At 35.9% G+C, this 24,596-nt stretch overlaps 1 protein-coding gene across 8 annotated transcripts in view; it reads right to left on the bottom strand.

The window, feature by feature from the left end:
* RGS12 (regulator of G protein signaling 12) overlaps positions 1-24,596 on the bottom strand; it is an 80,441-nt gene that overhangs the window by 35,426 nt on the left and 20,419 nt on the right. For 7 of the 8 annotated variants that reach the window (XM_071753381.1, XM_071753380.1, XM_071753384.1 and 4 more), the window contains 2 exons: positions 23,796-23,915; positions 3,628-3,649 (listed from right to left, as the gene is read on the bottom strand). In XM_071753381.1, the coding sequence (XP_071609482.1) occupies positions 3,628-3,649; positions 23,796-23,915 (142 nt within the window). Of the gene's footprint in view, positions 1-3,627; positions 3,650-14,181; positions 14,341-23,795; positions 23,916-24,596 lie in introns of those variants that run through there. The other variant, XM_071753386.1, reaches the window with a different exon arrangement.

Below are 24,596 nucleotides of genomic sequence, written 5' to 3'. Positions count from 1 at the left end.
AATTCATTCTGAACCCTGACACTGCTCAGTTCTTCCTTAAAACAAAAATGTAGTCAGCTTGCTTTTAAAATCTTTACACATTTCTCCTGGGGTAGGTGCCAACCTAAGAACAACACTGAAAAGTTTGCTTCCCAGAAGAGACCTGATTATTCTGCTTTCTTTTACCACATATATCAACAGCTGCAATCAAAACAGTTACAAATTAGTACAGGACATCATGTAGAACTGGGGAAAAAGAAAGGTTAGATGGGAAGAAAAAAAAACTCACCAATTTCAACATTAGCATACAATTTAAACAAATCACACTTAAATAAAGACTGTATAAACTGAAACTCCTGGTCCACTCCTTTTGCAGAGGAATGTTTCCAGTGTTAGAACTCAGTGTCAGGTTTCTCAACTCTCCTGCATTCCTAGGTGCACACAGCCCACCTTGGAAAGCAGGAAAGAAGAAACTTTCCAACTGAGTCACATATTTTGTATAATGATCACTCACTGATGATCATCAGAGGAATGCAGAGACTTGATATCCACCCTCAAACATCCCAACCACAAGACTGGTGTGCAAAGTGGCTGTCTCCTTGCTAAGTGTTTAAAAAAAGATTAGCTCTTGGGAATCTCAGGACACCAAAGGAGTTTACTATAAAAACCCCAACTCGGGTGTACAGAAGACTTAGCAGTGTTAAATTTATTTCTGTTCTGTTCAGGAACAACTGTACCTAGACAGGAAGCACCATTTGCTGTGTAAACTCATTTATTACCTTCCTCAAATAGAGAATTGACACAGTGTTTTCAAAAACTCCAGAAAAACAGCATGAATCTTTTACACTTTTTGTGTTTATACATTCTATGTAGGTTCTTGGGTTTGTTTTACAAAACCAGAATTATGTAAGGAAAAGAAGGCATTTAACCAACTAAAGCATACAGGATAGGATAGTGTTGAAAGTTTTTCTTTAAATAATATAAACCACTAAATCTTAATAATTAAGTAAGGATGTTTTTCTATGCATTTGTTCATAAAATCCATATGTATTTTTTTAACCTATGAATACTTTTTATTCTTCTGAGACGTCTACACATATTCCTTGAAAACATCAAAATGCATAAATTCATATAAGTAAGATTTTCCAGTTAATCAGTCAGTGCATTACCTGTGTAAAGCTGATAAGAACCACTGTGATGCCACTTAATTAAATACTTCAAGCCACCCACTGACAGCCATCCTTCTGAATCCATACCAAGTTCATCTGCAATGTCCTGGAACTCATCGGGGGCAGATTCATCTTACTGCACAGCACATTGTTCCTCTGCAACTTTGGGATAAGGGAAGCTAATGCAGTTCCCCCAGATATTCTCAGCACCCTCTAACACCATTCTAAACAAATTGATTCTTTACCCTTCTGCCTTCAAGCAGAGGAAAGCAATAGTATACTTCACACAAAGCATTAGAAAATGCTAACATAAATAATTGAAAGAAAAGACCTTTCACCACTGCTGCTAAAGGAACTTGAATTATTTACATGGCAGTGGAACACCACTACAGCAAGCATGTGCTGCAAATGTAACTGAAAAATAAGTCATATACATGTTGGAGAAAATAATTAGTCTCTGTTTATAGTGTAAACAGTAGTGTTGTGCTTAGTTTTGGATTTCATTGAGGATTTTTTGCTCTACCTTCTTTAGTTACATTTTAAAATACAGGTTTACATTATTTATTACTGTAAACATCTGATTCCTTTCAAAAAAAATCTTTAAGAATGCTTTTGTTTATGAAAATTCTTTCCAGGTAATGAACACTAAAACGAAAAATCAGTCAACACTACAGCAAAGTAGTATCTTATGAGAAAGACATGCATGTAGTATCTGCTATGCTAAGGTACTTGGAAATAAGACTTCAGCTTTGTGGAACTGATCTCTGTAGGGAATGGCAGGTAAGAACTGACTTAGACATTCTCAATAGCTTGGATACCTCAACACCTTTCTGTCTGAGAGATGAATGTTGATGCCCTTCTATATATACCCACTGACCTTAAGGTTTTCTCTTTGAAAAGTGCCATGTAGGCAAAATCAGACATTAGCAGGAGATGACCCTTCCTGTGATGATTTAGATGGTAACAGTGCTCAAAACATCAGCCACAGCCTGCATGCTGTGCATGGACTCTAACTCTGCCCACAGTCAGCAGGGACAGACAGGTTCTGAGATGGGAAGCAGGAGAAATCTGCTAATTAGTGGTCACTGCATACCATAAAATGGTTTCTGCTATTCCTAGAGCACAGGTGCTGCAGAATAACTGATCTACAGCATTGATCTTGCATTATCACAGTTTGCATTCTGATTGTCTGCAATTTATGAAGCAAATAAATTACACTAAATAGTTACTACTGGTCAGCATCTCTGGAGTGCCTTTATATTTTATGTATTACCTATCCTGCAAAGCCCAAGTGCCCATTTTCTGCTAAACACGTATCTTGGCCTTGCCCAGGCTGAGTCACCATGTAAAATGCAATGAAGGTTACATCTGGTTTTCAGCACCTGGCTCTAATAAAAGCCACATGACATAAAGCTTCATTGATCTTGGAAAGAAAACAGAGAGAGCTGTTGCACCTCCTATTACACTGAAGAGATGTATATAAACACATCATTACTTTTTACACGTAAATCTCTCTACTCAGACTAAAGCTTAACAGTATTTACAGTATCTATTTCTATGTACCAGTAGTATCATTAAGATTTAGTCCAGGAAGAGAAGCATGAGCTGCTAGACTACGGGTTACACTGCTGCAGATTTCTCTAGAAATGCCCTAAAATATGTAAATCTTTGAATCTATTCTTTATTTAATAGCATTCTCTCATATTGTTGCCAAAGACTAGCAATAGTAATAGCAGCTATGTGAGCTTCTTTGCAGGAGAAAGTGAATCAACTCCTGCCAAGCAAGACAAGTGAGAAAAGCCATCTTGTGTATACCTGTACAAATTCCTTTATTCCGCTAAGGAAGCACACTTAAACTGTTTCAATTAACTTCAAAGGTTCAGAGAAATCATCTTCTAATGTTTAACAAAGAGTGGACATCCTTTTAAACATTAAAGCTCTGTTAAAATCAAAGCAAACAAACTTAGGTGACATAAAGTTTACTCAGGAGTACTCCAGAACTGAAAAGCTCCAGGCGGTGGTTTAAAAATATGAAATTACTTACCTCCTTCTCAAATGCATCACACTGTAAGGAAATTTTAACCTTAACAAGTGAACCAACACAGTTTACAACTTAGGAGATAGACCATATCTCTTCAAAAGCAAACAGAATATGTAAAGGACAACAGAAGAGACAATAAGATTTTATGTACCATCCAATTATATGGAAGTTTGTGTTTATAATATTACTAATAAGAAGCCTACCTGTAAAAAAAGCACATGTGTAGAGACAAATTATGAAGATAAAAGAAATTATGCAAATAAATCAAAGTACGTGAACATAATTCTGCAATATTTTCATATCCACAGTTCCCCAGAAAGTCACAAGAGTTCTGTACCACTTCGGACACACATCTTGTAATTTATATCTGATTTACATTGTGTTATGATTAGAAGGAAAACTTTTTCGTTACAAAAGTAAAAACAGGCTTTAGCTTACCTCCATCAGAAACAGTTGCTGACTGCAATAAGAAAGAGAAAAAATAAGAGTTACTCAAGTTTCATGGTATTAGCAAACCCTGAGCTTCCCATAATATTTGAAGTGTTAGCTACTTTTATCATCTTATTAATGGGCTACATGAGAGAGGAAAATCTATAGAAATCTGCTGTTAGGTTCTCACAGTTATTTCCTCCCAGTCCTGAAATTCACTCCAGGCCTTTTAACCATTCTAATCTTTTAACCTAGAACTTAATCCTACAAACTAAAATTTGGTATTTTGTGAGTTAGATGACTGAAAACTTTTCCTGCTTATCACTTCTGACTTCCACGGAGCCCAAAGGATATCACAATTGTTTCCAGTAACCTAGGTAAGAATTCCTCAACATCTCTATTAGTATTTTACATGAAATTTTCAAGGACAATTAGTCTTCTAGTAAAATATTTAATTTTATGGGCATATCTGCCCTAAACTTCTCAACTTTGATCACAAATTACTCCAAGGTAGCTAACATTCTTGTAAAAACACGGAGGTGACTGGTTGCCAGATAAGTACTCCAGAGCTTGCACTTCAATCCTCAGCTGAGCAGCTGATTTTTAGTTTGAAATTTGAATTAATTTTCAATGGCTACTTTAAAAAAATATTACTATTTTTAATTCAAGGGATTTTTCTTGGTCATTTAAAGATTCCTTGAAACTTCAAGTAGCTTTCTAAATTGTAAAAAAGAAACTCTTATATTGCACTACTCTTAAAAAAGCTAATAAGGAATGCCCTGCGTATTTATAATATTTCCTAGAAGGAATACACACAGAAGAGAAAACATACATATATACACAGTTCAAAAGAAAAGTTAATAGTTTTCATTGTATTTTCCAGCCCTGGCAACAAATATTCCCTCTCCCCTTCAAGATCCACCAAAAACCTTAAGAGAATACAATCTTCTCCTTTCTTTTGTGTTTCACTCTAGGATTTCATATTGCTCTTAACATCTGAAGAACATCACTTGTTACAAACTGTTGTGGCCTCATCATTCGCATCATCACCAGAGGATGTGATCTGGTTTTTACTACAAGCAGTTTGCAAGTTTCAAAGTCTAAACTGGTCTCCATTGAAACATTCCTCTGGTGCTACTTCAGATAAACACAACTACATCTTCCATGGAAAGGATTTAAAAAAATTATGGTGCTGCTTCTTTAACTACACAAAGATAAATGTTTCTGAATCTTTAATGAATAATAATGTAATCAAAAGTGTATCCAGGCATATCATGGTTTTTAAAAGCAGTGTTTCAAGTATCAAAAAAGTAGCACTGGTTTGGGCACAGTTTTTCAGTGAGGCTTAGGAGACCTTTTCTGTTCTGCACATAAATCTGGCAAGCACAGTACATATTCAGAAATTGTACCTTAATTCATGCCTGTGATTTAGAGAATTTAATTTACATTGCTGAACTCTGTTTTATAAATCCTAATTTCTTATTGCCATACCACATAGAACAGCTGAAGAATAAACAATTTCAATGGAATTTTTTAAAGAAGGAAGTAAAGGATGACTCAAAGTGAAGTAATTGTATAAGTTTACATAGTAGACAGAAAAAATAAAAATACTTTCAAAATATATACATTTTAAAAATGGTCATTTACTTTGCTTGCTTGGATCAAGATTCAAACATGTACAATTCCCCTTTATATTTTTGAAAGTTATCAAGTAAAATGAACAGGATTCTCATGGTAGTAAGAATATTTACACTATTTTTCAAAACATGGGAAGCTAACAATTGTAAAATATCAATTGAAAAATTGAGTGATTTCATAAAGCAGCTAAAGCATTACAGTATTAGTACCACTTCATTAGGTTCTATGGACAATGAGATACCATTTCAACTCAATCCATTTAGCATAAGTTAATGCTTTCTACTCATCACGGGCTGGTTTTGTATGTTTTGTTTAAATGTGTCAGCTAATGGACATTACCTTACATGTAGTAACATCCTAAAATCTCTCTAAGCAGGGCCTTAGTAATTATTATGTTTAAACATTTTTTTCAAAAATAGTACACATGGAAGAACAGAATTTCTTAGCTAAGTATCAACCACCTGTTTCTATACTATTAGAATATTTCAAATTTCCCTTTGGTTTTGTTATGTTCCATCTATGTGGCATTTTTTTATATATTACAGTGTCACTAAAACTACCCAGTATGTTTCAAGCATTATCACTTCTGTAGGAGACAGAATAAATTTATTTTAAGAATATGTTTTTAAATGCATTTATGTAACTGAACTAAATACACTTAATTCAACAAAACCAGCTAGAAACAAAACCTTGTAATTATTGTGTAAGAACTTACAATAATATGTTCAAAACATGTTTGTGAATACTAAGAAATCTTAATATAAACCTGTCAGAAATTGCATGCAATCCACATTTAGACAAAGCAGTTTCTCTTCTAAGCTGTTCAGCTGAAACTTGTCTAGATTTGTCCAAAGGTACAAGTTGCAAGACCAGATTTTTTTATTACTATGATGATCTCATTTTAAAAATTCATTTAAGTTGGGGGCTGTTATTCCTTCTACAGCCCTCACACTTATTACCACGGGCGGCTCTTCAGGACAAAATTTCATCCACTAGATATATAAAGCTTGATTATTTGATGAAATTTAACACTACATATGAATTAAGAGCTGCCTATTAAAAACCACACCTATTAAAAGCTATAAAATTGAACAGGTCCAGTAGCCATTACTAAAAGACGAAGGATAAGGCTTGACCCTGTGCCAGTTAGGGCTAATGTGAAGACTTTTTAAAAAAACCTTTAATCATGTCATTGCAAATGATAGGACATGCACGTATTAATTTTTTGAATGTGCATGTGAACTATCACCCAGAGATATAATCTCATTGCATTCAACCCTCAAATTTTTGACAACCAGATAAGAACTGAAATTAGTTCTTCAAATTACCCTGACTTCCAAAGAGGTTTAGCAAAATCTCAGGGTATATGCTGATGGTAACAAATTGCCAAAATTTAAAAATAAATCTAGTTGAGGCAAACTAACATGTCTTCCAGTATATTTCTTCATGGGAACTCTGCTTGCTGATCTAGCTGGATTAGCAGTTGAGGTGCACAAGCAATGCACAACTTGCAAAGGTGGAACTCTTATCGAGACTTAAGGGCAGGATCCCTGTGAGCCAAGTGAAGAGCCCAGTGCCTTGGCCAGCAAGCTGAACAGGGACTTGCCAGTTCTGGCACACTGAAGATGCTCTGGGTCCCTGTAAACTGGCAAATGATCCAGCAGATATTATATAGCACGAAGTTCTGATTAAAAGAAAACATGTAAAATTTCTCTTTGCATCATCTGTCTTTGTTATGTGGAAAAACCAGAAGGGCCCATGAGTTTTTTGATGTCTTGTTCAGGATTTGCTTGCCACAAGTCTAGAAGAGTATTAACTTAAAATAACTGAAGAAAACTGCTGAGTACATAAACTTTTTTTCCAGAATAGAAGTAGACAACATAGTATCTTCCAACCTCATAATTCATATATATATATATACTGTTTCAACCTTATAAGTATTTTGTGTGTGTGTGTGTGTATATATATATTAGCTTTCATGTTCTATAACATGCTAGATGTGTGCATCACTGCATGAAACTGATCTGATGACATCTTCCAGCTGACAGAAACTCTTATCCAGAAAATCCACTTAGCTCCATTTTATGTGGATCAGGTGCCAGGAACCTAAGTACTGCCAAAGTCTGCCATAAAAACATCCCTCAAATACCCTAACCATAACCCAGACATTACACTGAGCCAATAAACCCTCGTATACACACCACTGAGGTAAGAAAATACAAAAATGTCCTTTTTCTCAACCTCAGAATTTGTCACTCAAGTCAGTGTCATGCTCAAGTGCTTGAGAAGAACAAAAGGGAAGACTGGGATGCCAGAAGAGGTGACACACACTTGAAATGCCAGACCCTGGCAATAAAATGGAGCAATGAGAAATCATCTCTGCTAACACAATGTGGGTCAGTGCCTTCCAGGCTCAGAGAAGTCATGTACACTTCTGAGATGCAGGGGGATAAAATCTATAAGCAAAGTGAAGAAGTATTCCTCTCTTCTACCTTAACAATAAAATCTAATTAAACAGAAACATTTCTTTCTTTCCAAATAGATTCAGAGAAAAGAAATAAAATATTACCTCTGAGTCCTTCCTAAAGCACACTTTCTTCCAATACAGGCACTGACTTTGTGCATCATTCAAAAATTCTCTGCTGCCTTTAGAATTTATTCGACTTGCCTAGTACAGTATTACACTACATACTCTTTTATAAAATCCTCATTAAGCCTTTGAGCTTGGAATAAGCCCTCTTGGAATAATCTTGGAATAAGCCCTACACACACACACACACACACACACACAGATTCATTTTCTCATATGATTTCAATATATGAAAAAAGTCAGAAAACTTGTTTTGTTCTTTAAGAGATGAAGAAGCAAAAATTTACGGACTGAAATAAAATAGTCAACTTTCAAAAATTCTGTAACTGAGCTCAGGGAAAGCTATCACTCAGTTGACTGTCTGCTTGCATCCAGCTTTGTTCAAGCTCCTCATTGAATCACCTGAAGCAACTTCTCCTTTTGCCAAGGTATGAATTACAAGGAACTCCCTAGATCTTCAGGGAGTTGAATTTAATGAACTCAAGTTGAATTTACAAAGAAATTGCAAATCAATTACTCCAGGACTTACATTACATACGTGCTCTTTTTTTCCTTTTCAATGCATTACAGGTTTCACGATGTACAAATGCCACAAACTCAAATGATCTCTGTGAGGGAGATCATGTCTCAAAATATGGTAAATATTTTTCTAATATTTTAAATTAAAAATAAAGCCATATTACTTATAAATCATTGATGGATTTCCCTTCTAATAAATAACCTTAGATGTTTTTCTCAAGTGAATATTTCAGTAATATTATTTTTATCATCAGTTCAAAATATAATTGGAATTAATTTAATTATTTAGAATTATATGAAAAGGATGTCCCCTCAGAATGCCACTTAGAGGAGAAATATTACATAATTTTTCAACTTGCTCTGCCAACAAAGAAGTGCATTTATAATAGTTAATAGAAAAGTATTATAGATGTAAGAATTCCCAAGGAAAAAAATACAGTACAACTACTGTACAGTAATTTCACTGAATACATTCTTCTCTGAAGGTTAAATATTTTTCTCAAATATTTAATTTATGAAAAGCAACATATAAACAGTAAACAATGTGACATTGGAATTTCTTTATGAAATAAATGTTCAACTTTTTACCCCAAACAAACACAGTGGATTGTATGTCAAATCCATCCTTAAAATTATTTTGATAAAGATGCATACACAAAATATATACAGTTTTACCTAATGGTACAGAAAGCATTATTACAAAATACACATCACAGAATTAAAAACTAGTCCCTAAGTATAAACATACTGATTTTTTAAGTGTATACATATTGAGCCCAGTTCATGAATACATCTCAAAATCTGAATGTTAGTTGGTACGATAAGATTCTCTTTTCTCTGATAAGAAAACACAATGGTTGAATTTACAAAGGAATTGCAAATCAAACACTCAGGTAAAAAAAGCTTAAAGGCTAAGCAAAAAAATCATTCTGAAGGTAGTAAAATTCTACTCCAATTTCTTGCCAATAACAATAGCATCTTCTGATTTCTCTCGGCAACGATGCCTTGCCTTAGCTAAATATAATTCCTATCACTTACCCGCTCTTCGTAAGAAACAGCAGTTATTTTTCCTAGCAGCACTCTTCCCAAATTCATCTTCACTTAATATAGAGAAAGCATTTCCTTAATACATCAGCTTCTCAAAGATTAAACTAAAAAATTCAACCCTGTTCCATGCCTGTACATGCCAGTAAAGTTTAAAGGCATTTCGTATGAAGTTCTATTTTACTCCCTTTATGTTTCCCATAGCAACAGGCCAATGCAGGAAGCTGTGGTTCGTCAGGGATTCAGATTAGATCTCAATTATCTCTCACCAGAAAAGCTAGATCATTTTATATAAATCACACTGATTGTATTTTAGAACTTTTCCTATAACAAATCAGGAATATAAATTGATGTTGAATTCTGTTATAGTCTTGTACTCAATTAAAGAGAATTCCAAGAGACTTTTCAGAAGAATATTAATCAGCCCAGCATTAGTTATAGAAACATTTACATAGTAAACCACTATTTTCAGAGGTTTACATAATGCAAGCCAGAATAAAGTAGGACCTGCTTGACTTTTCAGAGGCTAACACTATAAACTCCATGTAAAAAGTCACAGTACAAAGAAATCTGGCATGTTGAGTTAAACCTAGAAATAGCCAATTGTAACTAAAGACAAAATCCTCCTTTAAGAAACCAGCTGATATTCTGCCTTTCTGTCCTCACTACCTGAGCCTGTGCTTAACTGATGTCAAGACAGTTCTGTGCACAGCTCCTCAGGGACTGAGAGCAAAACAGGGTACTTTTAATTTAAGAGGGAAGTGTTATTAGTTTGCCTGTGACAGCAGTATTTTCAAGAGATTGTATATGGAAAGCATACGATTTCATAAAGTTTGCTGCTATTCACAAATAAACAGCAATAGGACCCAAACATTCATTCCTGTTATTTTTTAAAGCAAGCAATAAAATTTTCTGCTAAAAATAAACACCAGAACTGCAAACTGGGAATGATTAGTGGGCATTTTTATGCCAGTGGAATGTCCTTAAAACCAAGTGGACTTATTAGTAGTTAGAAAAGAGGTATCTTCTCCCTTGTTCAGTTTAGCATGTGAAACCCCCATACCCATACAGTTCCTAGGTTGAGCCCCTAATACAGAAACAACCCTATGAGGAAGGCAAATACTACTCTGAACTTATATAGAGACACAATGAGGCAAAAAGAATATCTCACAAGATTGGGTTACGATAGAGAGATTTTCAAATTTAGGATGAAGAAACCTAGTTAACAGAAAAGCTCAATCTTCTCAGTTTAATTTAGAGTAAGCACAGCAGAAATTTCAATATAACTGCAGATTGGTGTGGAGGAACCATGCTTTAATAGGTATTCCAGACACATAAGCAAATTGCTGCAATAAATAAAGCTCATTTTATGATTGATTATTGTTTGAATAGGCACATCACTGCAGTTTAGAAAGGCATCTTCTACGAGCATGCCATGAAGAAATGCAAAGTAAACAAACAGGTGGGTAGACAGGAAATGTGCTTTACAAATTACACCCTCCATTATTTTAGGACTTAAGAAGCACATCCCCTATGGTAGTTGCACAGCAGGGAAGTTTTACTAGGTGGATAAGTGTTACAAATTTATAATTCTGTGAAGAAAAATTTTATCTCTATGAAGAAAAATGCAAGAGCTGTTTAAAAGCTGTGTACTGCCTGACACTAAACCCAGTGGGATGCAGGAGGTATTTGCACTGACAATACCTCAAGCAACCAAACAGCAATAACAGTAGAAATATGGAGGTGACCAGGCACATAATAATACTGACACTGGGTAAGTAAAAAGCACAAACAGATCAGAACTTTCTGATCAAAAGAAACAGGGAACTTTCCTGTGAACACCCCTCCAGGGTAACACAAAGAAGGGTTTTTATCAATAGTGTTTACTTAATGTTCAACCTAAGTTCTTCAGGAATCACCTAGAAAGACAAAATGTACTACCAGAGATAAAACAGTTGTGGTTTTTACCCATAAGAACCCAAGAATGATTAGGACAAAAATAACCCCACATGCAATGGGATGCAGCTGCAGGAATAGCACTTCACCAGTGCGTTAGTAGTGAACACTGTTGGGAACACTGTGTGTGAGCAGTGTTTTATACAGTCCAGGCTCCATACTTGACATTATATACCTAATAATCCCTTAGTTTAAACAGATCGTTAGAGCTGTTGATTTTATTTCACTGAACTAAGTATTGCACGTCCACATTTTTTCCACACAGTGAATCTACTCGCACTGCAAATAAGCTTTATCAATTAGACAGTACCAGGTAATGATAATGAATATGAAATGTCATGTGTCTTTTTAAAAAAATCATATCTTTCCACATTTTCACAGGTTATTTCAGCAGCTGCCAGATACAAAATGTTGTGATTTTGTGTACCACGTTTGTAAACCAGGCAGGCAACTCAAGAGTTCAAAGGTCAAAAGCAGAAGAAGGAATGTTAATTTGCAAAGTTATTAATGGAAAGTGTTAAAATACTAAACAACAGCTTTAAAACCTTATTCTGATATAGCAAAGATGACATTTGTAAACCCACACCCATCTGTTTAGAAGCTAAACTGTGGGAAGGGGTAGAGACCCCAGATCTGGTTGATCTGTTTTTTCTCCTCTACCCTCCCTCCACTTCCAGCTCTTATTTTCTTTTATACATCTGATTTCAGAACAGAAAAAGCTGAAGAGAAAGACAGAATGACAGGGAGCCTGGATAAGTTATAATTTGTCAAAGGATTAATAGGATTTAATATATCCCTGACTTCTTTCAGAAGAAAACACACACAAAGACCACCAGGATACCAGAAAGAGGCATTAAATCCCCTGGACCAGCTCCTAGTCACACAAACTCCTAAAGTAAATTTGACATTTTCAGAATGCACTACCAAAAATCTTAAAATTCATCAATTATGTCTTTTTGAAATTGTATTAGAGAAAGTAACAAGTACTTGCACGAAAGACAGAGAAAAATATTTAAGACTATGATTTAGCTCACCAACCCTGGTTACTAAAATAAAAAGCAGGAGTATCAAACCCTACACATAAAGCAAGAAAAATCTGATATAACATAAAATTAGATTTTTCATAATTATCCGATTCTATGACAGGTACTCAAGGAAGTTGATGCTTCATGCCTGGAAATGTTCAAGGTCAGCCTGAATGAAGCTTTGAGCAACCTGTTCTAGTTGGAGGTGCCCCCTGATCATGCAGAGGGGCTGGAACTCAGATGACCTTTAAGGTCCCTTCCAACCCACACCAGTCTGGATTCTATGAAGCAGGCCCTATATGTGGAAAGATTCTCATATTTACAGCACTGTGGCTTTCCTCTATCTATTTAAAAGATAAGTATCCTTCCTATTCCAAGACTGTATTAACAAAAAATATTTCAAGCCAAACTCTCTGGAATTTATTCATGTATAAATAACTGAAATACAAGCTGCCTTGTCAAATACCAAGATTTCCAATACAATAAATTCAGGGAAGTGAGGGACTGGATGCAAACTGCTGTTCTGAGTGCCCCCTGCTGTCTGCTGACACTGCAGAGACTCCTGTACACATCTTAATGGATTAATTTAAGGAAGATTTACCATTCAGAAATTTATTCTAAAAGCAAACATTTTGTTTTTAAAGACATACTGCAAGCTTTGAAAATACTTCTGTAGAGGCTAAATTGAAAATAAAAAATACGCTTTTTCAAAAATATTTTTTTAAATAATTGCAATATTTTCCTTTTGTTGATCAACATTTTAGAAAGCTGAGTTCTCTCCACCAGTAAAACCATGCAGAAACAGCCTAACTTGCACATCCAGATGGAAGGTGACTTCAGCCCAACAGTAAATTAGAATAAAATTACAAATTAAGGAGGATATGATTAAGTGACAGATCACTGAAACACATTAATGCCTCTGAACTTCCTACTAATGCAGATGGAGCCTCCATGAATCAATAGACCTTGGGAAAATCAATGTAAAACTGACCACGAAAACTCTAGGTTTTAAGTAAACAACAGATTTATGCCTTCCTAAGCCTTGCAATTGCTGCTTTTCCTTTTCATTTTAAAAACTGATAGTTTTCCTGCTGTATTTTTAGCATTATATACAATTACACTCTGAGATAAACAGACACAAAGAGTAAGACTAGAATGCCAAAATTCAATAATACAGGTAGTACCTTTACTTACAAAATATATGTTTTCTGAGCAACAAGAAGCTAGAACTGGTCTACAGCCTTTGTGCCCCTGAAGCCTTTTATTCTACAAATACTTTTTATCTATTTTCAATTACTTTAACAACTCATACCATCTGATATTGGATAAAATCTTTTTATTGGATAAAAATCTAGTTGGAAGAAAAAAAAAAAAACACTTTAACTGCATACCTTAAAACAACATTGTAACTTAGAACACAACATTCTAGCATTACGGAAAAAAGATTTGCAAGTGTGGTGAAAATTAACAGAAAGATCTACAAGAACCTTAATTAAAGAGGTATTTGTATATCCATTGTAGTCATTCCACATTTTAAAAACAATACAATGTTAAAAAGAAATTTAAAATGTCTATAAAAACGGTGTATCCTTAACTTCATAATACAGCTTATATAGCAAGTTAACTTAAATACTTATACTTACGAACTTTGTCTCTTTAAAACCTCATTAAATCCTTAGAAGCATTATTTCTCATATTTCACTGCAAGATTTCTTAGCTCAGAAGATTACTCATTAAACCATCATATTCCTCTTTTCTGTTCGCTTTAGACAAACAAAACTTTATACTTACAGACACTTGACTACCAGTTAAAGTTTTCTCCATGTATAAATGGTTTAACAGTTCATAGTTAAGGAACAGTTCCTTCAACTTTATTATTTTGCTCTTTCTGAACACATATTTACATCTTCCAGAGTCCAGTAAAAAAATGAGGCTTCTCTGCCTGTTGCCCTATCAACACCTCTCCCATACTCCTCCCTCCCCAGCACATTCTCCGCCCTCAATACTGGTTCTGTATCTTCTCATCAAAAGGAACAAGCAGCTTTTAAAATGCTGTTTAGGCAGGTCCTGTGTAACAATAAAGCTTCTGTAAAGACAACAGCATGCTGCTGAGGAATCTGCTAATGTAAAATGCATTCAGTAAGGGCCTACAGGACTCTGCCTTAACAGCTGTCTGAACTTGCTTAAGCACTGAGTCAACAGTGTTTTCCCCTTTCAAAATATTGTCTTTTTTAATACATTCCCCTTTGATGAGTTTATTATCTGAAAGATTAAAGTCATCAGTCCCTATTAAAAACACTTAAAATATAATCTAGAAACACTTTAAAAAAAAAAAAAAAAAAAAAAAGAAAAAGAAATAAAAAAAAAAAAAAAAAGAAAAAGAAAAAAAAAAAAAGTTAAAATTTGTAAGACTCACAGCAAATTTATTTCAGCTTCTGGCATGTAGGTACGTGTCTCAGGATGATTACAATCACAGGTATACATACTATGCAATCCATCACAACCTATTTGAGGAAGCAGGGCATTGGCATTCACAAAGATTACGTCCCAAGTGAAACAATTCTCATCATTTTCAATACCACACCTACTCTCCATAGAGACCTACAGTATCTGTGTATTTTCAGAAAGAAATACACACACTTTCTGCACAACATGTAATGCTTAAATTCGATCCTGCTACAGTTCCTCGGACCAGATGGAAATAGAGGATGGGACTTCTACAATATTTTTAAAGTATCAGAAGAACAGATGAAATGTTTCAGTGATTAAATATTGAATATAAAACAGTATCTTATCTAGTTAAAGCTCTGTAAGTGACCCCTTTGGGTTTTCTTCTGGTCTCAAATTTTCCTGGAGTGATAAATCCTTGAGGGCAGTGAAAATTATAACTCGTAACCAAAACCCCAGCAGCTTAAGCATGGAGACAGGGTCACAAACAATTCACGGGTAGCTACAGTGCTGTAATTTGTGCCACATCTATTACATGATTAAGCTCTAGAATTACCAATTCAATTCATTCAATAAGGTCTTTATTCATTCCCTAACATTAACCAAGTCTCACAGAGCAGAAGTCCCTCTTTAGCCCCAACAGACAAAACAAAAAGATGTAACAGGAAGAGCAGCTGAGGAAGGGCAGAGACCTGGCATGAAACCAGCCACCAGTTCCTCATTCCCCCCAGGAAGAGCAGAAACAAACTGCATTGCAGCAGAAGCTCTCACCAGGGAAGCTGGAGGTGCCTCAGCACAAACAGCAAATGCTCCAGAGCCCACACCAGGAGGGACCAGGTGGCACCAGGAGACACTGTGGCCAGAGAGCCCTTTACTTTACAAACACGTTTACACCAAGTGAAAGAGTGCAATCCATAATCCCACAGTCACAGAGAAGCAATGTCCATCCTGGAGTCTGAAAACATCATCAGTTCAGAATGTAGGTTTATCAAACCCAGGATTATGTTTCCAGTAGTGCCACAGATGGATGTCTACCAGAGAGAAGCATGAGGCACCATGGTATTTCCCTGATTACATTCTCCCAAACTCCAGGTATTTTTAGTTCAGGAAATTTTCTGATCCTGGTGTCACTTATCTCCTCAACAATCAGCTTATCAGCAATCAGCCCAGTGGCTCTCTTTTCCAAATAGGTGTCCACTTTGCCCCAGGAGATGCAAATTTCTTGCATCCACGGCACTCAGTGGTGAGGCTTCCCACAGACCTACTCACCTCCTGCATCAACAATCGTGTTCTTCTCTTTGTTTTGCTCCTGGCTCCAGCTACCTTTAATTAATGGTGCCGACTTGTTGTCCCAAAGGAGACAGTGAGCAGTCAGTCCCAACTACATTTCTGTGCCACCCCTGATTTTGTACTCTTCCTAACCCTTTCCTGCTTCTAATAAATCATTACATTTTTGAAACAAAGAAACAAGGTATGGACAAATTGCAGATACATGCAAAAGAATCATTATGTGCTATTTTCCTTTACTCCTTCCCTAATAATTCATAATGCAGAATTTTGTTTCAATGCTACTGCACTGAGATGATGTTTCCATGCAGATGTCCCTTATAACCAAAAGACCTCACTTCTGAGAAAAAAAGTCAGCTCAGAGACGTACACACAATTTGCTATATGACACTAAAGCTATTTTGCCTTATTTGCATTGGTTTACATTTATCTGTATACATTTTCATCTGCCATTTTGTTGTCCAGTCATTCAGTCTTATAAAAGCAGCCAGCTCTCACCTTCAGAGGCTGCTCTTGTCCTTATTACCTTAACTTCACCTCAGTTCTCCCCTTCTTGGGAGGAGCCTTGTAAGACATTCTTGAATCAACAAGTGAAACATAAGGAACAGATGCAAGGGCCAGCCTGGAGCAGCAAATAGTTCTGAATTTCAACAGCAAACCCCAGTGCATTAAGCTGTTATTCAGCCATAATGTCATGTGCCTCATGAATTGGAGCCAGAATGGTTTAAGTTCAAAAACACACAAGCCCACTTTTAAAAGAACACAAGGTACCAAAGGTTAATATGGAGAAAGACACCCCTAAGAGGTTGCCCACCTACCAAGCATCCCAGATCTGAGAGCACTGACTGTTTCATCACTTCTCAAGTAAACCAGAAACAAAAGAACAGAGCCAAAACCAAGGCTGGATGCCTTACACCGATGAACTAAGGGATGTTACCCCTCTGTAGCTTCAGGTGGTAACTTCAATTGTTCACCTTGGCTGATCCATAAATATGACTTCATCAGAGATGTTACCAGCCTATAAATAAATTCACCTGCATCCAATTAATTACACATTAATCACACATCTTTGGCTACTGGTCCCTGCAAGAATAAAGTGTGCCTCTGGTTCTGTGACACAAACTGTGTTGGAGAGTCAAGCCCAGAAACAGTAAGGTTTGGGCAGCACTGGAGTGGCAGTGTCAGACAATGTACTGACTGCTGCCTCAGGGAGAAATTTCCACATAAAGTGTCAACTCTCTTTGCACATATGAACTCCTTATGGAATCCATCCTAGGCAGCACTGTTGGTTTCTTCTCAGGCACCAAATTATGGAACAAGCACTGCCATCATGAGCACTGCCATATGCACCTCACAAAGATAGTAGAGACTACATCCACTTCTCAGCACATTCTCTGACTACTCTGCTTTTTACATGCAATTTTTCATGGCAAATTTGTCCAGAATTTGAAGTAAAGAAAATAATGCAAAAGTAGGAGAAAATGGCAAACAGTAAAAGTACACTAGTATGGTAATTTTACCAATTGCACTAACAGAAAACAAATCCCACTATCCTCAGTATCTGCAAAAAGTCAGTTTATATTCTGGATTGTATATAGAAATATAAATAAGTATCTCCAATTCAAGATTAAGAGGTTACACACAGCAATACTCATCTGTTGACCAGCCCACCCTTGTCAGATACTTTACAAAACAGTATGAAAAGCACAAGAAGTCTCCATGCTCAAGTCTATAAATGTAAGGAATACTTCAGAGCATATATTGGTAATCTTTTAAAAATCATGGTACAACATAAAAATACCAGTATAAGCTAAACATTAATGCTAGTGAACAATCTGTGGAAAAAATAAATAAATGCACACTGCTAGCATGATGTTTTCACTCCTTGGGGTGTAATAATGGATATAATAGAAGCACCTGATAAGATCACACATGCCAAAGTAAAAGCCTGAAGAAGATCCTCTAGAGTATGCTAAAAAAGTTTGATATTCTTCATGAAGTAGTCTAGAGAACCAAATATAAAAAAAAATATGCTCTTGGAAGTCTTTAAGACATACAAAGAAATATGACAGAAAAAAAAATGCCTAAGGGATAATATAGGCATCACCCAGAATAAGATGCTGGCAACCTACAGACATACTGGCTATATATGTTCTAGTCAAATAACTTGTGCCACAAGCTACTGTGTAGTTCCAAAAACAGCTGATGCTTCCTGGTCACTATCACACTCCCAAGCTCTCCCAGCCTGCAACTGATCAAGCTGGTTGCACCCAAACTGCCTGCTGGGTGCAGTGATGCTAACTATTGGCGCTAATTTCCAAACCATGTCCAAAACCATTTGAGAAAATAATACACTCGTTGGCCTGTGAGGAAGCCACATAAATGACAACCCTGGCAATGTGACAGCACAGACACAGACACCAGTCCCAGGCACTGTTTCATTTCCCAGCACAGGTCTGCAGCCACCATGGGTGCTTTCCAAGCCTTACTGGTGACCTCCATGACCACACATGCTACAGTAATTTAAGGTAAAGAAATCAATGTTTAATGGCATAAATAACTACAGCAAGAGGGTTTGAGCTATCACAGCAAGTGACTGCAAAATCACTAAGCATAAATCTGCACTGATTGGAAAGCTGGGCCCTGGTGGAACACTCCAAGAAACAGGATCTCTCCCTGCTACTCCATCCAGTAACACCAGACAGGTTCTAGCAAACAGAAGCAAGAAATAAAGACCTCAGACTGCAGTCACACATCCACAAGGCTTCCAAAGCCCACTTATGAGACTGGAGCAGCCCTTTAAGAACTCTGTTATTAACATGTTAGTACGACTAACTTTTACATACACAAATAGGGGTTTTATTCTTGTACACAATTTTATGACTGGCATTTTCTCCATGAAAGCAAAGATTGGCTTAGATATCTTAAATAAAAATTAGGACAAAATACATGCAAAAGATGCAATACTTAAAGGTCATGCACAGTGGAACCTGTGTGTACTGGCAGCCCTTGGCAGGTTATCAGAGCTTAAAAAAAATGGTGACACCTAAGGCAAAAAAATGCATTCTTTTCAAATTTTAAATTCACAATTGTAAGCTGAAAATGAGTAAGTCTCTTGATTTGAATCACATTTCATATACTTGCCATATTGGTGGTGTTGTGGCCATGGTGATAATCTCAGAACATCAGCAAAGCAAGCTCTGAAGGCAGTTTTAACTGCCTTTTATTAGATCAACTGAAAGAGTGGGAAAAATTTAGGGCATGTTTGCTCTTCTGATTTTCCTAGTATACTAGCTGGTCTAATGTAAGCTCTTATGTCTCTATGTGTAAGCTTTGTATGATTATTTAAATCAGTCAAACAAAGACAGGTTCCCACTTAAAAACTCATTATTAAGTCAAATGAGCATTTAGGGGGTTTTGCCACCCACAGATGCCAAAGCTAATATCCAGCAGAGACATGTAATTCATTAGTATAAAAACCTCATACTAAAGAGGTGTGTTGTATGCTTTCAATTAGGAGATGGAATGCAAAAGAAGTTGCTTCAGTGAAATTAACAAAACAGAAAAAAAACCAAGCATTATTATCTATAATAACAGCTATAACAATACTACATTATTAATGGTTATAATTAAGATAGAACATTCTAACAAAAATCCTCACACTGATTTTTAAAAGCAGTGTATATTTCAGCTCTGCACACATTACTAAAATCTAGAAATTTGATCTAACAAATGTTGTTTTTCAGATAGGATGTAGCTTTAAGTTTTCCAAAAGAGGGTAAGGACAAGAGGAAAAGCAGCAAAAGCCATCTTTTTTGTCCTGATATTTAGTTATAAGAAACAAAGAGTCTTTAATTTTAAAACTATCTTTATATTAAAAGATTGTTTAACAATATTCAATGAGTCTGATAATTGTTTGCCCAAGATACTATGTCTCTCATGATACTATCTTTTCATGTTTTTAACCACAGAGAACTACTAAATGTACAAGTACCACAATGATTTTCAGGAAACACAAGAGCATCAAATGTTCTCCTTTGTGAAGAGGAACCTCATCTTTTTACTTGAAGGGCACACTGCAAAGGTCTCCCATTTTTACAGACCTCAAGAAAAACTAAAATATGAATGGAATGAGCTACAGTTGAAAGTGTGACAGATGTGGTTCCAAAACTGTTGAATAAAATGACCACTTTATTTATTCTGATTTTTTACAAAGGCAGTGTTCTAGTCTCTGCAGTCTCACAAGGTCACCTTTAATATGCTTATAAATCTATAAACAATGCCTTTGCCAGGACAGAATCGTGCAAGAGGATGAGAGTAGTGGCACTTACCAACAGGGAGGAGAATTAGGAAGAATGACAGAATCATGCTCTCTCACTAGTCCAAATACTAAATAATTCTAAATCATAGCAAAATCCATTTAGCTTAAGGTACGTCCTGCTAATAGGATCCAGAAAACATGCTAAGAAGTAAAATTGACACCATTTCATAATAACAAATTATTTGCACAGGGAAATTTATTACTATATACAAAACAACAATCTGATTTTATTAAGAACAGATTCTACATATATTTCTTGTGAATACAACCTAATTAACACATATATTAGTTATGCTGATTTTCTGAACTGGCCTCAGCCCTGGTGTGAACAAGCACAATTGCCACAGTTCAGAAATAAAACAGTGTATTTTGTGTTTTGCAAGACATTTTCTATACCAGTCATAGCATAACCATTAATTTTTCACTCTCACCCTATTTTGATCCCTGCAGATTTAAGATAAACTTGTATACAGGTTCTAGTAATAAAAATATCACTGAAAGGCTAATCCTATAAACTTATCTGTTTTCTTCTATGTATAATACAGCTTCTGCAGGTAGGAAGAAAGTGTTCAAGGAGGGGCAGCTGTGCCACTGCAACTAATTCTAATCTTATGAGAATATTTTCTGTGCCAGACACACTCTAACAATTTAAAAGAAAAAGTGAAATATTCCCTCGCAATAATTGCTTTTATTTATTAGCATCATATATATCAACCTATGTTTTATTCTCACAGAGATTTAAAAAAAAAATACCCAAACTGCAAAGAAATTACGCCACCTTATGGCAGAAGACAGAAAAACTGACGCTTGGTATTTCACAGGCTGCAGCTCCAAAACCAAAAGGAGCAAGTTCATCGTTTCACAAAAAATACAGTCTTTTTCAGACCCATAATTAAATGAACACTTTTCAGCATATGCCCATAAAAGAAACTGAATGGAACCTACTTATGCTGCTCAATTTAGAAGACTAAAAGTTGGCTGCCAGCAAGAATCAAACCCACAAGGTAAGAGACACACATTAATTTTCAAACTTCATGTTTGGGTTAGTACCTGATCCATTCTGTTAAGATAACTCGAAAGAACACAAAAGCAATGAGTAGCCTGTATAATATGTTCATGATCATTATTCCAAAGGTGGAGTCTCTAAAGAATTTCCTGGTATTGTTATTTCCTCTTATAGCATCTCTAAATAGATGGCCTGAAATAATCTAAACATGTACTAACAACATTGTATTCTACTACACTTAGTGTTAACAGTGCTTGGGAAACGTGCTGGAGTAGCAACATTAAAGTTTAGAACCCAAATCAAAACAACTCAATACTATTTTACTCCAACTTATGAAGTTTTTGAAAATCCTCTCTGGGTCGGTATTTCTCCTGGGAGCTAAGATATCTTTTTCTTATGACATGCAGAGGGAAGAAAAAAAAATTCAAGGTGAAAAGAAGCAATTAACAGAAAGTAGTCCACACCCAAATAGCCTCATGTAGTAAGGGGATTCATCCAAATACAGATTTTAATACAGACTGAATTTATATGGTGACCTCAAATATAAGTTTCCCCATCCAAAGTCACAGCTTTAACAATTAAGACATTGAGGAACCCAGAGGGGCTTCTCAATCCCTCCTGTTGGTGCTACTTGATTTATACACTAACAAATACCAACTAAGACATAATGAGACAAAAATTGACTTTAGGCTAGTAACTATGACATCCTTCTGAAACTTACAGAAAGTACCAAGTCTCTATTTTAATGAATATTTATTCAATGTAAAACGACTCCAACAACAGAAATTAAATTATATCCTTGTTTTTTAAGACATTCTTTCAAAATATGAGATGTGCACATAAATTTATAAGAAATTTCGACACAGAAAAATGCGGTGTGAATTGTCTTTTTCCTGTTGCACATGAATTATGAGCTCTTAGGCTCTTAGGGATTCTGAAAGGATTCTTAGTGCAGAAATTCTGTAAAACCAGTAATACATATTAGCAAGCTTTTCCAATTTAGAAGAACCACCATTTTCTAATGAAGAAAGATGTAGTTAGGTGGTTCCCAACCAGTTTTATCCAGAGGATATTTCTCTGATGAAATTACACACTTTCTCTATTACAGTTATGAGTGCGAAGAAATTTAAGAAGTTTTCCATAACTAGAAAAAACAAGCAAGACACTTAAAAGCTTCAGACAAGACAGAAATAGACCACAATAAAAAACATCCTTTAAGACATCTGAGGAATAAATAAGTACAGCTTGTACCTGCGTTCCCTAAGCATACCAGAAGCTCCTTCCATATATTCTGTTCCCTAAAACTCCAGTGCACTGAATGCCCCTCTGCTTTAGAGCAGAGCCTATGAAATGCTGTTCTTCCTACATTTTCCCATAGCAGAGAACTTAGAATATCTCCTTCTTTCCTCCACCCATCTCAAACACTTTTTAAACACCTCCTTCCCATTTAGAGGAATTAGTAGCCACATTCCCTCCCATGCTGAACAGCAGCATAATAGGTACTACATGGTTCCTACACCAAGAGCTCTGCATGAATTTTTGTTTCTTTCCAACAACAAATCTTCTTCCAGATAACCATGATAAAGGAGAAAGGCAAAAATCTCTCTGTTAACATCATTGTGGGACAGGTTCCCCCTAGGAAGCACTCTAGAGAAGGTGAAGCGATATTCCTGCATCTGGTTGAGGGAGGCTCTCAGCAGAGCAGGAGGAGCAGCTTTTTAAATTCAGATGGCTTTTCATTCCTTGCTTTCACCACAATCAGTAAGGTTTGCCCACTGATGCCCAGGCATCAGCTGATGTTACACCAGACATGAAATAGTTTTATTATACTCAGAAAGACCCAAAATCACCATAACCAATGACCAACATCAGGTTAATGAGGAATTCCCTTTTCTCAATTTCTGAAATACAGGCTGGAAAAACCTATTGAAGTATTTTTATAAACTTTTCCACACTCAGTAAGTTATATTCTCTAGCAAGTCATGTGAAGTGCCAGGTCCACCAATTACTTTAATCCTCAAATGAGCATTTGATTTTTTATACAATGAAAAACCCTTCAAACAGCAAAATTATTTATTTGCATTACATGACCAGCTGTGATGGATAAAATAAAGTCAAAATCATCCACAGAAAGAATGGCCACTGCTGACATCAATATAAACTATTAAATACTGAAAAAGTCAGGTGACACTAGAAATCTGTATTCTTCTCATAGGTCATTTGATGATTAGTAACTTTATTACACAACAGACGTTACTTGTTTTCTTTCATTAATGATTAGCGTTAACTACTCTAAGTTCCTCTCTAGTATTCATTTCTAAGTTTTAAGTGAAAGTCAAGTACCTCAAGGTCATCCAGAGAACGAGTAATGCTGAATCGTTTCGATCTTCCGAACGATCTTCGCACAGAAGAACGCGGGGGAGGAGCCTGATTTAATCCCACTGGATGTCCAAATTTCGCACCCTAAACAAAACAGAAAATATTATTTTATTTCTTTAATTTTAGTACGTTGCTGGTCCTCAAGACAGTATCTGAATTTTAAGCATCAGTAGGTACAGTAGGAAGTCCAAGGAGATCTGCAACTTGGCCACAAGTTCAACACAAGTCAGTGACTTCCATGCCCCTGTAATATCATGTATTAGAGTCATTAAAGTTGGCTTTTCCAGGCCCAAGTCAAGTATGATAAATATCCAGCATAATCATGAGCCATCAGTTAGGTTGCTAAAGTGTACATGTGCTACATGTTAGTATTAGCAGACAGAGCTGAATTAAAATCAAGAGTAGCTCTTCACTGTTTTAACTGGAAAATATTTACAATGACCAAATATTTATTCTTTCTGTAGGAAATTACCATCCTAGAAATCATGTCACCCAGCTTCTGTTGAAGTACTTTGCCACACTTCTATAGAAGTTACTTTCACTGATCCTTTCTAAAAGGCTTGCTACTGTGAAGTCCAACTTTTTTAATCATACAGTATGAAATGCAGGAGCTTTTGTTCCAAGGAATTTAACCACCTCACTTGGATGTTTCCATTACGGGAAAAGTCATCAGATGTCAGATAAACTACAGCTCAGCATTTACATATCTAGTTTATGACAAATGACCATGTGTAAACTTAAGCCTAAAAGTAGACACACAGTCAG

Source organism: Heliangelus exortis, chromosome 10 (assembly GCF_036169615.1).
Source record: "Heliangelus exortis chromosome 10, bHelExo1.hap1, whole genome shotgun sequence".
In the NCBI taxonomy this organism is placed as follows: Eukaryota; Metazoa; Chordata; class Aves; order Apodiformes; family Trochilidae; genus Heliangelus; species Heliangelus exortis.
The sequence above is the reverse complement of the archived record's forward strand: the minus strand, read 5'-3'. Positions and strand labels throughout refer to the sequence as shown.